General features: G+C 30.6%; 1 protein-coding gene across 1 annotated transcript in view; it reads left to right on the plus strand.

Moving 5' to 3' along the window:
* The first annotated feature begins 3537 nt into the window (after nt 1–3537).
* The window catches only part of LOC119600515 (poly [ADP-ribose] polymerase tankyrase), a 31512-nt gene continuing 19126 nt past the window's right edge, over nt 3538–15923 (plus strand). The window contains exon 1 of the mRNA XM_037950775.1: nt 3538–4045. Within this exon, the coding sequence (XP_037806703.1) occupies nt 3856–4045 (190 nt within the window). The 5' untranslated portion in view covers nt 3538–3855. The remainder of the gene's footprint in view (nt 4046–15923) is intronic.

The following is a 15923-nucleotide window of genomic DNA, read 5'->3' on the forward strand; positions in this document are numbered from 1 at the left end:
TACTATGTGTATTTTGTTGTTGTTTTGCAGGTGGTTGTCAAGGTTTTTACAGCACGAGTTGCCAGATGTGGGTTTAAGGAAAAATAGTTAACGTTAACGTTTTTATCTTGAATAACCAACGTGTAGTTTTCCAGGCAGGTCTGAAACCGAATTTCTCTTATCACATCTTATTTTCCAGTCCAGCCCACCTTTATTTTCAAGTCGACAGATTGAACATTCAAATGACAAAATAAATAAAGATGTCTTTGAGCTATTATATATTAAATATGACCAAAGACGGGATGCGCAGTAAACTACCACGATATTAAACCATTCATTGATTTAACTTTTCCATTTATGAACAACGTATAACTTTTGTTATTTTTAAATCTTATTTGATAAAACATTTTTTGGCCATTAAAAATAAACTAAAATAATTTTTCTAAGTGTATGAAGTGGCCACATTGTATTATATTGTTTCACAGCAGCGACCTCAAACGGTCTGCAAAGTAACAATTACATTTGTTTATAAGTAGGTTTATGTGTGTGCGCGAAAGCCGCTGATAAAATTTAAAAGACGTCGTTGAAAATGTTTTAACTTAAGATGACTTGAAAAATATTCGCCACATACATATTTCATGATTTTGGTGAAGATATCTCGAAGAAGGAATAGGATATAACAAAGTTTAAATTTGTATTTTAAAATCGACTGATTTTACTTTCAGATGACATAATAATTTTTATAAATAAAGGTGTGTTCGCGCTTTTATAACCTCTTAAACAGGGTTTTTTTTAACCTTGAGGCATGATATCTCAAACAATTAATATTATAGGTGAACACTGAAGTTCGTATTTAGTGCAGCACAATCAATTAGAGAAGTATTCTTCGGTCTAACTAACTAACTAACTAACTAACTACTAACTAACTAACTAACTAACTAACTAACTAACTAACTAACTAACTAACTAACTAACTAACTAACTAACTAACTAACTAACTAACTACTAACTAACTAACTAACTAACTAACTAACTAACTAACTAACTAACTAACTAACTAACTAACTAACTAACTAACTAACTAACTAACTAACTAACTAACTAACTAACTAACTAACTAACTAACTAACTAACTAACTAACTAACTAACTAACTAACTAACTAACTAACTAACTAACTAACTAACTAACTAACTACTAACTAACTAACTAACTAACTAACTAACTAACTACTAACTAACTAACTAACTAACTAACTAACTAACTAACTAACTAACTAACTAACTAACTACTAACTAACTAACTAACTAACTAACTAACTAACTAACTAACTAACTAACTAACTAACTAACTAACTAACTAACTAACTAACTAACTAACTAACTAACTAACTACTAACTAACTAACTAACTAACTAACTAACTAACTAACTAACTAACTAACTAACTAACTAACTAACTAACTAACTAACTAACTAACTAACTAACTAACTAACTAACTAACTAACTAACTAACTAACTAACTAACTAACTAACTAACTAACTAACTAACTAACTAACTAACTACTAACTAACTAACTAACTAACTAACTAACTAACTAACTAACTAACTACTAACTAACTAACTAACTAACTAACTAACTAACTAACTAACTAACTAACTAACTAACTAACTAACTAACTAACTAACTAACTAACTAACTAACTAACTAACTAACTAACTAACTAACTACTAACTAACTAACTAACTAACTAACTAACTAACTAACTAACTAACTAACTACTAACTAACTAACTAACTAACTACTAACTAACTAACTAACTAACTAACTAACTAACTAACTAACTAACTAACTAACTAACTAACTAACTAACTAACTAACTAACTAACTAACTAACTAACTAACTACTAACTAACTAACTAACTAACTAACTAACTAACTAACTAACTAACTAACTAACTAACTAACTAACTAACTAACTAACTAACTAACTAACTAACTAACTAACTAACTAACTAACTAACTAACTAACTACTAACTAACTAACTAACTAACTAACTAACTAACTAACTAACTAACTAACTAACTAACTAACTAACTAACTAACTAACTAACTAACTAACTAACTAACTAACTAACTAACTAACTAACTAACTAACTAACTAACTAACTAACTAACTAACTAACTAACTAACTAACTAACTAACTAACTAACTAACTAACTAACTAACTAACTAACTAACTAACTAACTAACTAACTAACTAACTAACTAACTAACTAACTAACTAACTAACTAACTAACTAACTAACTAACTAACTAACTAACTAACTAACTAACTAACTAACTAACTAACTAACTAACTAACTAACTAACTAACTAACTAACTAACTAACTAACTAACTAACTAACTAACTAACTAACTAACTAACTAACTAACTAACTAACTAACTAACTAACTAACTAACTAACTAACTAACTAACTAACTAACTAACTAACTAACTAACTAACTAACTAACTAACTAACTAACTAACTTAACTAACTACTACTAACTACTACTAACTAACTAACTAACTAACTAACTAACTAACTAACTAACTAACTAACTAACTACTAACAACTAACTAACTAACTAACTAACTAACTAACTAACTAACTAACTAACTAACTACTAACTAACTAACTAACTAACTAACTAACTAACTAACTAACTACTAACTAAACTAACTAACTAACTACTAACTAACTAACTAACTAACTAACTAACTAACTAACTAACTAACTACTAACTAACTAACAACTAACTACTAACTAACTAACTAACTAACTAACTAACTAACTAACTAACTAACTAACTAACTAACTACCTAACTAACTAACTAACTAACTAACTAACTAACTAACTAACTAACTTAACTAACTACTAACTAACTACTAACTAACTAACTAACTAACTAACTAGCTAACTAGCTAACTAACTAACTAACTAACTATTTAACCATTTATTTAACTTATTTTCTACCAAAATCCCGCCTTCATCTGGTCACGTTATTCACAATTCGTAATATCGTAAAAAAATTAAATTTAAAACACACAGCTAAAAGACTTATTCGATTTAAAGCAGCCGCAGTACTCTTTAGGGTCTGCCGCCGTGTAGTTTTTGTTTGTCGACGAAGGTCTTTGGTTGTGCACTTTTGCAGTTTTACGGGACATTTTATTCAAGACGAAACATAAAAATTTCAGCTGTTGAACGAAAAATACAATAAAATAATCAATTTTAAGAAAAATTTGTTGAAAAATAAAATTAAAATACAAATTTATGCAAAATATTTAGTTTTAAGTGCACTAAATAAATTAGGTAAAGCAAATAATGTGTAGTGTTTAATAAAAAAATGTAAAATAAAGAAAAAAACGAAAAAGAAAAAAATGTGTGTGTAGAAGACCAGAAAAAAATAAGGAAGAGAAATTTTTTTGTTGGAAAAAAATAATTTTTTTTCGGCTAAAAGCTAAAAATAAATAGAAAATAAAATAATTAAAGTGTTTTTAAGAAAATAATTCTTAAAATTAAATATAAAAAGTTTAACAAAATATAAAATTCTAATAATAAATTAGAAAAATAAAGAGTTGAAAATTGTGAAAAAAAATTTTCCCCCATTGTCTGCTGCTTTGGTGTTTTTTATTTTTCTTGTTGTTTTTGCTTTTACTTGTTTATGGGGAGTTCTCTGTTTGTTGGAGTGTTTGCATGAATTTACGATAAAAATATAGAAAACGCTAGACATTGGCGTAGAAAAAAGAGTCTTCTTTTATAAAAAAAGCAAAAAAAGAAGAAAAAACTACCTAAAGTTGATGTTGATGTTGTTATTGTTGGTGTCACCATGACCAGCCGCAGTCGAGCTATACTTAATGTTAACCTGGATGCGGTCATGGCCAATGATCCATTACGCGAGCTCTTCGAAGCCTGTAAAACGGGTGATATAGCAAAAGTGAAAAAATTAATCACACCGCAGACAGTAAATGCTCGAGATACCGCTGGACGTAAATCAACACCCTTGCATTTTGCAGCAGGTGAGTTTTGGTTTGCAATAAATTCCTTTAAACAAATCTATTCTTCTTTCATTTTGTCTAGTTTATACTTAAGTAAATATACCTTCCTGTTACACCCATTTTTTCTGCATACACTTCCTATTTTATAGTGTAAAAAAGAAGAAAGTAAGAAAAAAAGTAGAAAACTTTTCAAATGTCCTTGAGCCAGTTTTGTTGTTTTCTGAATTGTTTTGTTTAAATTTTCCAAAATCCAAAAAATTATAGCAGAAATGAAGGAAAACACAAAAAAATCAAAACAAAAATAGAAAAACCTAACGATGCAGTCACAGGTCCCTTTTATAATCTTCTTTGCTTTCTCTCGTATCATTCTGCTGCTCAAGATCATAATATTGCTGCTGATAATGCAAATATGGAAACATGACGATAATGGCACTTTGTTAAATGATTATGGTTGCTGTTTCTTTTATTAGTGAATCAATATTGTTGTTTTTTCTACATTTTTACACCGTGTTGCACTGTGGGGTGTATGTGTTAATTATTTCTTAACTCTAGGGTGTTAAAAATAAAATCTCTATATTTAAATTAATCTGAAGTGTTGGCACACTAGTGAAATATATTTATATATACTTGTGAAATATATTTTTTTATTTCAAAAGATTATGAATTTGTAATGGAAATAGACTATTAGAAAGAGTCAAAGCATAGATACTCTCAGGTAAATGTTACAACTATAGATTGGCCCTCAAGTAATTACATGCCCAAGATTTGTTCTAGTTTAGAACTAGATCAATTCTATTTGAATTAAAATTTCGTTCTAGTTTAATTATATTTCTGTTGTAGTCCAGTTCTAGATCAATTATTGTTCAATTCAGTTCTAGTTCAGTTCTAGCTCAGCTCTAGTTCAATTCTAGTTCAGTTCTAGTTCAGTTCTAGTTCAGTTCTAGTTCAGTTCTAGTTCAGTTCTAGTTCAGTTCTAGTTCAGTTCTAGTTCAGTTCTAGTTCAGTTCTAGTTCAGTTCTAGTTCAGTTCTAGTTCAGTTCTAGTTCAGTTCTAGTTCAGTTCTAGTTCAGTTCTAGTTCAGTTCTAGTTCAGTTCTAGTTCAGTTCTAGTTCAGTTCTAGTTCAGTTCTAGTTCAGTTCTAGTTCAGTTCTAGTTCAGTTCTAGTTCAGTTCTAGTTCAGTTCTAGTTCAGTTCTAGTTCAGTTCTAGTTCAGTTCTAGTTCAGTTCTAGTTCAGTTCTAGTTCAGTTCTAGTTCAGTTCTAGTTCAGTTCTAGTTCAGTTTAGTTCAGTTCTAGTTCATTGTAGTTCGTTCTAGTTCAGTTCGAGTTCAGTTCTAGTTCAGTTCTAGTTCAGTTCTAGTTCAGTTCTAGTTCAGTTTCTAGTTCTAGTTCATTCTAGTTCAGTTCTAGTTTATCGTTCAGTTCTAGTTCAGTTCTAGTTCAGTTCTAGTTCAGTTCTAGTTCAGTTCTAAGTTCAGTTCTAGTTCAGTTCCTAGTTCAGTTCTAGTTCAGTTCTAGTTCAGTTCGTAGTTCAGGTTCTAGTTCAGATTCGAGTTCAGTTCGAGTTCGTTCTAGTCATTCTAGTTTCAGTTCTAGTGCAGTTCTAGTTCAGTTCTAAGTTCAGTACTAGTTCAGTTCTAGTTCAGTTCTAGTACCCTCAGTTCTAGTTCAGTTCTAGTTCAGTTCTAGGTCAAGTGTCTAAGTTCAGTTCTAGTTCAGGTTCTTCAGTTCTAGTTCAGTTCTAGTTCAGTTCTAGTGTCAGTTCTAGTTCAGTTCTAGATTCAGTTCTGTTCAGTTCTAGTTCAGTTCTAGTTCAAGTGCTAGTTCAGTTCTAGTATCAGGTTCTAGTTCAGTTCTAGTTCATCAGTTCAGTTAGGTCAGTTCTAGTTCAGTTCTAGTTCAGTTCTAGTTTCAGTTTCTAGTTCAGTTCTAGTTCAGTTCTAGTTCAGTTCTAGTTCAGGTCTAGTTCAGTTCTAGTTCAGTACTAGTTCAGTTCTAGTTCATTCTAGTTCAGTTCTAGTTCAGTTCTAGTTCAGTTCTAGTTCAGTTCTAAGTTCAGTTCTACGTTCTAGATTCGAGTTCAGTTCTAGTTCAGTTCTAGTTCAGTTCTAGTTCAGTTCTAGTTCAGTTCTAGTTCAATTCTAGTTCAGTTCTAGTTCAGTTCTAGTTCAGTTCTAGTTCAGTTCTAGTTCAGTTCTAGTTCAGTTCTAGTTCAGTTCTAGTTCAGTTCTAGTTCAGTTCTAGTTCAGTTCTAGTTCAGTTCTAGTTCAGTTCTAGTTCAGTTCTAGTTCAGTTCTAGTTCAGTTCTAGTTCAGTTCTAGTTCAGTTCTAGTTCAGTTTAAGTTCAGTTCTAGTTCAGTTCTAGTTCAGTTCTACTTCAGTTCTAGTTCAGTTCTAGTTCAGTTCTAGTTCAGTTCTAGTTCAGTTCTAGTTCAGTTTTAGTTCAGTTTTAGTTCAGTTCTAGTTCAGTTCTAGTTCAGTTTAGTTCGGTTCTAGTTCAGTTCGAGTTCGGTTCTAGTTCAGTTCGAGTTCAGTTCGAGTTCAGTTCTAGTTCAGTTCTAGTTCAGTTCTAGTTCAGTTCTAGTTCAGTTCTAGTTCAGTTCTAGTTCTGTTCTAGTTCTGTTCTAGTTCAGTTCTAGTTCAGTTCTAGTTCAGTTCTAGTTCAGTTCTAGTTCAGTTCTAGTTCAGTTCTAGTTCAATTCTAGTTCAGTTCTAGTTCAGTTCTAGTTCTAGTTCAGTTCTAGTTCAGTTCTGGTTCAGTTCTAGTTCAGTTCTAGTTCAGTTCTAGTTCAGTTCTAGTACAGTCCTAGTTCCGGTTCCGTTCAGTTCTAGTTCAGTCTATTCAGTTCTACTTCAGTTCTAGTTCAGTTCTAGTTCAGTTCTAGTTCAGTTCTACTTCAGTTCTAGTTCAGTTCTAGTTCAGTTCTAGTTCAGTTTTATTCAGTTTTAGTTCAGTTCTAGTTCAGTTCTAGTTCAGTTGTAGTTCGGTTCTAGTTCAGTTCGAGTTCGTTCAGTTCAGTTCTAGTTCAGTCTAGTTCAGTTCTTCTAGTTCAGTTCTAGTTCAGTTCTAGTTCAGTTCTAGTTCAGTTCTAGTTCGATCTAGTTCAGTTCTAGTTCAGTTCTAGTTCAGTTCTAGTTCAGTTCTAGTTCAGTTCTAGTTCAGTTCTAGTTCAGTTCTAGTTCAGTTCTAGTTCAGTTCTAGTACAGTCCTAGTTCCGGTTCCGTTCAGTTCAGTTCTAGTTCAGTTCTAGTTCAGTTCTAGTTAAGTTCTAGTTAAGTTCTTGTTCAGTTCTAGTTCAGTTCTAGTTCAGTTCTAGTACAGTTCTAGTTCAGTTCTAGTTAAGTTCTAGTTAAGTTTTAGTTCAGTCCTTGTTCAGTTCTAGTTAGTTTTTTTTCAGTTCTAGTTTAGAACTAAGCTAATTCTTATAGTTCAGTTCTAATTCAGTTCCAGTATACCTCAATATTAGTTAACCATTTCCCTTACATAGCCACTGTACACACTGTGTCATTGCTGATGATTATGCGATGACCTAGTTTTTTTTTCCTTTACGCTACAACTATTGTTCCTTTTTTTGCTGTTGCATCAACTATTTCTATTGCTGTTGACACTACGTCTCTTCCTTTTGTTAAATATAACCCTGATTCACACCTTTCTCTATGTTAAAAACAAAAAGCTGAAGAGAAAAAAACATTAAAATCCATGTATCTATTTATTGCAATTTGTTATTGGCATTGTTGCAAATGTTGCTGCTTTTATTGTTGTTATAGTTGTTATTGCTTAAGTAAATACAAAAAAAAAAAATCAACAACAAATTGTTGCTACTACGTCAGCATTTATATGTTTGCACTTTGTTATTGTTTGTTGCTGCTCTTACTATTTAGCCTTGAAAGTATTTATCTCCGGCAGTAACTGTAAATATGTAACTAAAGTCCTTCTGACCATTCACTCACTCAGTCAGTCAACCAGTCATATATTTTTTTGCATTTTATTTATATTTCATAAAACTATAAACAATTTTTTGCTTTTAGTTTTTTTAACTACATAGTTTTCTTCTTCCTTCCCAGCAGGATTTGCTTTTTATGATGTTTTTTCTCTATTTTTTTACTTTTTCTATATATTGTTTGTTTTTAGTTGTAGGCTGTTTCCATTTGGTCGTTATTTTTATTTATTTAGTTTTTTTCAGTCATATATTTCACTTTAGGTTTTTCCCATATTTATTTCTGTTTTCATCTTTTTCTATTTACATTTCCTAAATATTGACTTTGACCTAGTTTTTCTTCATTCATTTAACAACAACAATAACAATAGCAACAGCAGTAGTTATAATAGCAACAATTACCATTTGGAAAAAATAAATAAAGGAAAGGAAGAGAATAGAAGGCATTATAGACGAAGGATGAACAGCATCAGTAGCAACAAATGAAAACTGTAACTGTGTAAATAGTAATGAACAAAAAAAATTCATAAAATTAGAATTTAATCTATTACAAATTACTAAAATTTTCGTAATTTAACATAAAACATTTATCTACCATCACTGTATAAAATGTATTGAAATATTATAGGTATTCACGTCATCAATAAACATGGCAACTTGTTTGTTGTTTTGTTTGAGCAAAAGTTTGCAACTTTGCAAGGTTCAAATTGGTGACGTGAATATTTTCAGCAACAAAAATACTGGCTTTTTATGAATGAACTAAATAAAAAATTTCAATCCAATTCAAAAAAATGATGTAAAATCGATTAATTTTTAGAAAAACTTAAGATCACTAATGATTTGTCTTCAGAAAAAGATAAACAAAATTTTAAATTCTGAATAGAACTGAACTAGAACTGAACTAGAACTGAACTAGAACTGAACTAGAACTGAACTAGAACTGAACTAGAACTGAACTAGAACTGAACTAGAACTGAACTAGAACTGAACTAGAACTGAACTAGAACTGAACTAGAAACTGAACTAGAACTGAACTAGAACTGAACTAGAACTGAACTAGAACTGAACTAGAACTGAACTAGAACTGAACTAGAACTAAACTAGAACTGAACTAGAACTGAACTAGAACTGAATTAGAACTGAACTAGAACTGAACTAGATCTGAACTAGAACTGAACTAGAACTGAACTAGAACTGAACTAGAACTGAACTAGAACTGAACTAGAACTGAACTAGAACTGAACTAGAACTGAACTAGAACTGAACTAGAACTGAACTAGAACTGAACTAGAACTGAACTAGAACTGAACTAGAACTGAACTAGAACTGAACTAGAACTAGAACTGAACTAGAACTACGAGAACTGAACTAGAACTGAACTAGAACTGAACTAGAACTGAACTAGAACTGAACTAGAACTGAACTAGAACTGAACTAGAACTGAACTAGAACTGAACTAGAACTGAACTAGAACTGAACTAGAACTGAACTAGAACTGAACTAGAACTGAACTAGAACTGAACTAGAACTGAACTAGAACTGAACTAGAACTGAACTAGAACTGAACTAGAACTGAACTAGAACTAAACTAGAACTGAACTAGAACTGAAACTAGAACTGAACTAGAACTGAACTAGAACTGAACTAGAATCTGAACTAGAACTGAACTAGAACTGAACTAGAACTGAACTAGAACTGTACTAGAACTGAACTAGAACTGAACTAGAACTGAACTAGAACTGAACTAGAACTGAACTAGAACTGAACTAGAACTGAACTAGAACTGAACTAGAACTGAACTAGAAACTGAACTAGAACTGAACTAGAACTGAACTAGAACTGAACTAGAACTGAACTAGAACTGAACTAGAAACTGAACTAGAACTGAACTAGAACTGAACTAGAACTGAACTAGAACTGAACTAGAAACTGAACTAGAACTGAACTAGAACTGAACTAGAACTGAACTAGAACTGAACTAGACTGAACTAGAACTGAACTAGAACTAAACTAGAACTGAACTAGAACTGAACTAGAACTGAACTAGAACTGAACTAGAACTGAACTAGAACTGAACTAGAACTGAACTAGAACTGAACTAGAACTGAACTAGAAACGGAACTGAACTGAATTAGAACTTAAACTACAACTGAAAATATTAACAATTTCCCTTAAAATTCTTGGAATCTTGGTATATTAGATTACAAATTTAAAAAAATGTGTAATATTACAAATATGACTCATATTTTATAAACAATTTATTTAATTAATAACGGTTGCTGTTTAAAATCCCTGACAGAATCTATGTTAAAAACGTTTATTTAGAAGAAAAACAAAAATTTAAAAGTGAAATATTTTGGAATACTTTAATTGTAGTTTAATTATATTTAATTAAAAAATGGCGCAGCATTAGTTGTCATTATATTTAAAGCAATAATAGGCTTTCGAAAATTTATTTTTCATTTTGCTACTGAGTTTTTTCGCTATGCATAATAGTTTAAATTAGCTAATAATTGTAAACATTTTCTTATTTAAATAATATTTTAATTATATTTAACAAAATTTGTTAATGAAAGTTCAAGAAATATATACAAAATTCATTAGATAACATATCTAATAACGTTTACACTTTACAAATAAACTCATGGATAACAATAACACAACTTAAAAACAAAAATAGCGTAAATATTATTAAAGATAATTATCTGTTGGAAACCATTAATCATAAACAATTGTTGCGTTTCTTAACGCAATCGTATTACAGCAACAAGAAAACAAAATAAAAATACCACTAAATGGCCAATCATACAGTGAGTTTATAATGAAATATAAATAAATTAATTTCAGTAAATGTGCGGATTACTGGAGGGGAAACTAGAGTGTTTATATCTTTTAACAACTCTCAAATGTTTTTATTTTAATGATTTTTTATATAAATTGTTAATTTTTAATAAAAAATATCTATTTAAATATTTATTATTAAGTCTTAATTAACAAAATCAAGAATCTGCTAATTTTTTTCCGAAATTTTTCAGAATTACAGTAGATAAAATTATAATTTAAATTTTTTTTTTTATTTTAAAAACTACATTTGAAAATCAAAATCTTATCTTAACTTGCAGGCATTTCAATTCATGTAACTGTGTCTTACATATTGTTTAAAAAACACTGTTATATCCGTGTAAAAATATCTACAAGTTACAAATAATCCAAAAACATAATAAAGATTTTCTTGTCACAACTCTTTTCAATTTTATTCGAATTTTTTTTTTATACTTTATTGTAATAAAATACATGGAAACAATTATACATGCTTTTGATAATAGATTAAACACAAAAATATATATAAAAAATAAAATAGACTAAAATTCATACGATTAACAAACAATACAAAAATGTATAAAAAAGACTGAAAACCCAGTGTAACCTTGATGGTGATGTTAAGATAGTTGTGACAATAACTACTAACAAACTTCATACAAAATACAAACACCCTACTGATATCATATTGACTATCTTATGTCTCATGTTGATTACTACAGCAGAAAATATTTCTTTGAATAGTTTATTGTAACCTTTAAAATTGTTGCTGTTTATTATTTTATTATGGTTTGCTGAAGATATTTTGTGGGTATTGTTTCCATTAAAGAGAAGAAAAGAAATGCAAAAAAATATTTTAACAATAAAGAAAACCTTTTCATTCATTATGGCTAAAAATTTTGTTACCACAAATAATGAAAACTACTCTCTACATGCTCGAACTATTTAATATAACAAGTCGAAAAAAATTACACCATTTCTGTTGGAATTCCAAAGTATATATACATATAACAGAAAACTAATTCAGTTCTAGTTCTGTTCTAGTACAGTTCTAGTTCAGTTCTATTACAGTTCTAGTTCTGTTCTAGTTCAGTTCTAGTTCAGTTCTAGTTCAGTTCTAGTTCAGTTCTAGTTCAGTTCTAGTTCAGTTCTAGTTCAGTTCTAGTTCAGTTCTAGTTCAGTTCTAGTTCAGTTCTAGTTCAGTTCTAGTTCAGTTCTAGTTCAGTTCTAGTTCAGTTCTAGTTCAGTTCTAGTTCAGTTCTAGTTCAGTTCTAGTTCAGTTCTAGTTCAGTTCTAGTTTAGTTCTAGTTCAGTTTTAGTTCAGTTTTAGTTCAGTTCTAGTTCAGTTCTAGTTCAGTTCTAGTTCAGTTCTAGGTCAGTTCTAGTTCAGTTCTAGTTCAGCTCTAGTTCAGTTCTAGTTCAGTCTAGTTCAGTTCTAGTTCAGTTCTAGTTCAGTTCTAGTTCGTTCTAGTTCAGTTCTAGTTCAGTTCTAGTTCATTCTAGCATTCTAGTTCAGTTCTAGTTCAGTTCTAGTTCAGTTCTAGTTCAGTTCTAGTTCAGTTCTAGTTCAGTTCTAGTTCAGTTTCTAGTTCAGTTCTAGTTCAGTTCTAGTTCAGTTTCTAGTCAGTTCTAGTTCATTCTAGTTCAGTTCTAGTTCAGTTCTAGTTCAGTTCTAGTCAGTTCAGTTCAGTTCTAGTTTCAGTTCTAGTTCAGTTCTAGTTCAGTTCTAGTTCGTTTCGAGTTCTAGGTCAGTTCTAGTCATTCAGTTCAGTTCTAGTTCAGTTCTATTTCAGTTCTAGTTCAGTTTCTAGTCAGTTCTAGTTCAGTTCTAGTTCAGTTCCTAGTTTCAGTCAGTTCTAGTTCAGTTTCTAGTTCAGATTCTAGTTCAGTTCGGTTCAGTTCAGTTCTAGTTCAGTTCTAGTTCAGTTCTAGTTCAGTTCTAGTTCAGTTCTAGTTCAGTTCTAGTTCAGTTCTAGTTCAGTTCTAGTTCAGTTCTAGTTCAGTTCTAGTTCAGTTCTAGTTCAGTTCTAGTTCAGTTCTAGTTCAGTTCTAGTTCAGTTCTAGTTCAGTTCTAGTTCAGTTCTAGTTCAGTTCTAGTTTCAGTTCTAGTTCAGTTCTAGTTCAGTTTAGTTCAGTTCTAGTTCAGTTCTAGTTCAGTTCTAGTTCAGTTCTAGTTCAGTTCTAGTTCAGTTCTAGTTCAGTTCTAGTTCAGTTCTAGCTCAGTTCTAGTTCAGTTCTAGCTCAGTTCTAGTTCAGTTCTAGTTCAGTTCTAGTTCAGTTCTAGTTCAGTTCTAGTTCAGTTCTAGTTCAGTTCTAGTTCAGTTCTAGTTCAGTTCTAGTTCAGTTCTAGTTCTGTTCTAGTTTCAGTTTAGTTCAGTTCTAGTTCAGTTCTAGTTCAGTTCTAGTTCAGTTCTAGTTCAGTTCTAGTTCAGTTCTAGTTCAGTTCTAGTTCAGTTCTAGTTCAGTTCTAGTTCAGTTCTAGTTCAGTTCTAGTTTCAGTTCTAGTTCAGTTCTAGTTCAGTTCTAGTTCAGTTTCTAGTTCAGTTCTAGTTCAGTTCTAGTTCAGTTCTAGTTCAGTTTCTAGTTCAGTTCTAGTTCAGTTCTAGTTCAGTTCTAGTTCAGTTCTAGTTCAGTTCTAGTTCAGTTCTAGTTCAGTTCTAGTTCAGTTCTAGTTCAGTTCTAGTTCAGTTCTAGTTCGTTCTAGTTCAGTTCTAGTTCAGTTCTAGTTCAGTCTAGTTCAGTTCTAGTTCAGTTCTAGTTCAGTTCTAGTTCAGTTCTAGTTCAGTTCTAGTTCAGTTCTAGTTCAGTTCTAGTTCATTCTAGTTCAGTTCTAGTTCAGTTCTAGTTCAGTTCTAGTTCAGTTCTAGTTCAGTTCTAGTTCAGTTCTAGTTCAGTTCTAGTTCAGTTCTAGTTCAGTTTAGTTCAGTTTTAGTTTCAGTTCTAGTTCAGTTCTAGTCAGTTCTGGTATTTCTAGTTCAGTTTAGTTCAGTTCTAGTTCAGTTCTAGTTCAGTTCTAGTTCAGTTTCTAGTTCAGTCTACGGTCAGATCTAGTTCAGTTCTTTTGTTTAGTTTTAGTTCAGTTCTAGTTCAGTTAGTTCAGTTTCTGGTTCAGTTTTAGTTCAGCTTCAAGTTCAATTCTGTTCCCGTTCTAGTTTCAGTTCTAGTTCAGTTCTAGTTCAGTTCTAATTTTTAAAATTAAAAAAATTCTACAATATACCTTCAAATTCTTGAACCCCCCCAAATGGCACTGGTTGTCTAGCTCCAAACGAGATGCTTTGTTTGAGGCATTTATTGTCAAATAAATAACATAAATTCCTGTTTTGTTCATAATTTTAATAAATTGTTTGAAAATATAAACTAATTTCAGACAGTTTGCCTTTGTTATTTAAATAAAGAGGCATTTCGAAAGAAATCTGGGTAAAAATGCAAATAAATTAAGAAAAAGGAAATTAAGTTTAAACTTTTATTTCATTCATAAATTAATAACAAAAGTATGTTAATATATAACTTTAAAACATATTGCAGAAACTACATTTTTTGATATAATGATATAAATATTTGTTATGTTTATTCCCTAGTATAATTTCCTGCTCTCTATTTACATATAAAAAAAATGATCTATTTTTTTATCTTTAATAAATAATAGAAACCAACCTTGAAATTATTTATCAAAATGCATTTCATTTATTTTTTGTTTATTATTATTTTGTTTATTGAAAGTGGTAATTTTGTTAAACCACCGAAACGGCATTAAAATAGAAATAAATGTTGAAACCAGTAAGTTTCAAAAAATAAAAAAAAAATAAAAAAAAAAAAAAACTCTATTCGTAATTAAAGTTCAAAAAATCAAAAAAGAAACCAGTATGAATATCAGTATGATTTTGTTTTTAAGGTGTAAACAGACAATGATGACTCATTTTGATTGTCTTGATTTGCTTTTTTTCTGAATAATTTTTTGATTGTTAAAATATTAATAAAAAATTATTTAAAATAGTTAAAGCAGTGTACACTTTGGTTAAAACAAATGCAATTTATTGAGACTTAATGTGGATAAGTTTTTTAAAAAGTGAAACTTAACCAAAGAATTGCAGTAACAAGATACGATATTAATTTATTATCCGATAACTGCAAATAACATACACTTTGAAATGTTACAACTTCTATGTACACTCTCGTTCAACATTTCAGTTTATCTTAGTTCTATTTAAGACTTAGTTTGTTTCTAGATCAGTTCTGGTTCCGTTATGGTTGAGTTCTAGTTAAGTTACTTGTTCAGTTCCTACTTCAGGTCAGTTCAGTTCTAGTTCACTTAGTTCAGTTCTAGTTCAGTTCTAGGTCAGTTCAGTTCTAGTTCAGTTCTAGTTCAGTTCTAGTTCAGTTCTAGTTCAGTTCTAGTTCAGTTCTAGTTCAGTTCTAGTTCAGTTCTAGTTCAGTTCTAGTTCAGTTCTGTTCAGTTCTAGTTCAGTTCTAGTTCAGTTCTAGATCAGTTCTAGTTCAGTTCTAGTTCAGTTCTAGTTCAGTTCTAGTTCAGTTCTAGTTCAGTTCTAGTTCAGTTCTAGTGTCAGTTCTAGTTCAGTTCTAGTTCAGTTCTAGTTCAGTTCTAGTTCAGTTCTAGTTCAGTTCTAGTTCAGTTCTAGTTCAGTTCTAGTTCAGTTCTAGTTCAGTTCTAGTTCAGTTCTAGTTCAGTTCTAGTTCAGTTCTAGTTCAGTTCTAGTTCAGTTCTAGTTCAGTTCTAGTTCAGTTCTAGTTCAGTCTAGTTCATGTTCTAGTTCAGTTCTAGTTCAGTTCTAGTTCATTCTAGTTCAGTTCTAGTTCAGCTCTAGTTCAGCTCTAAGTTCATTCTAGTTCAGTTCTGTTCAGTTCAGTTCTAGTTCAGTTCTAGTTCAGTTCTAGTTCAGTTCTAGTTCAGTTCTAGTTCAGTTCTAGTTCAGTTCTAGTTCAGTTCTAGTTCAGTTCTAGTTCAGTTCTAGTTCAGTTCTAGTTCAGTTCTAGTTCATTTCTAGTTCAGTTCTAGTTCAGTTCTAGTTCAGTTCTAGTTCAGTTCTAGTTCAGTTTTAGTTCAGTTCTAGTTCAGTTCTAGTTCAGTTCTAGTTCAGTTCTAGTTCAGTTCAGTTCTAGTTCAGTTCTAGTTCAGTTCTAGTT

The sequence above is a fragment of the Lucilia sericata genome, unplaced genomic scaffold (genome assembly GCF_015586225.1).
Source record: "Lucilia sericata isolate MDLA Ls3-8-SP2 unplaced genomic scaffold, ASM1558622v1 Contig000116F_arrow, whole genome shotgun sequence".
NCBI classification, from domain to species: Eukaryota; Metazoa; Arthropoda; class Insecta; order Diptera; family Calliphoridae; genus Lucilia; species Lucilia sericata.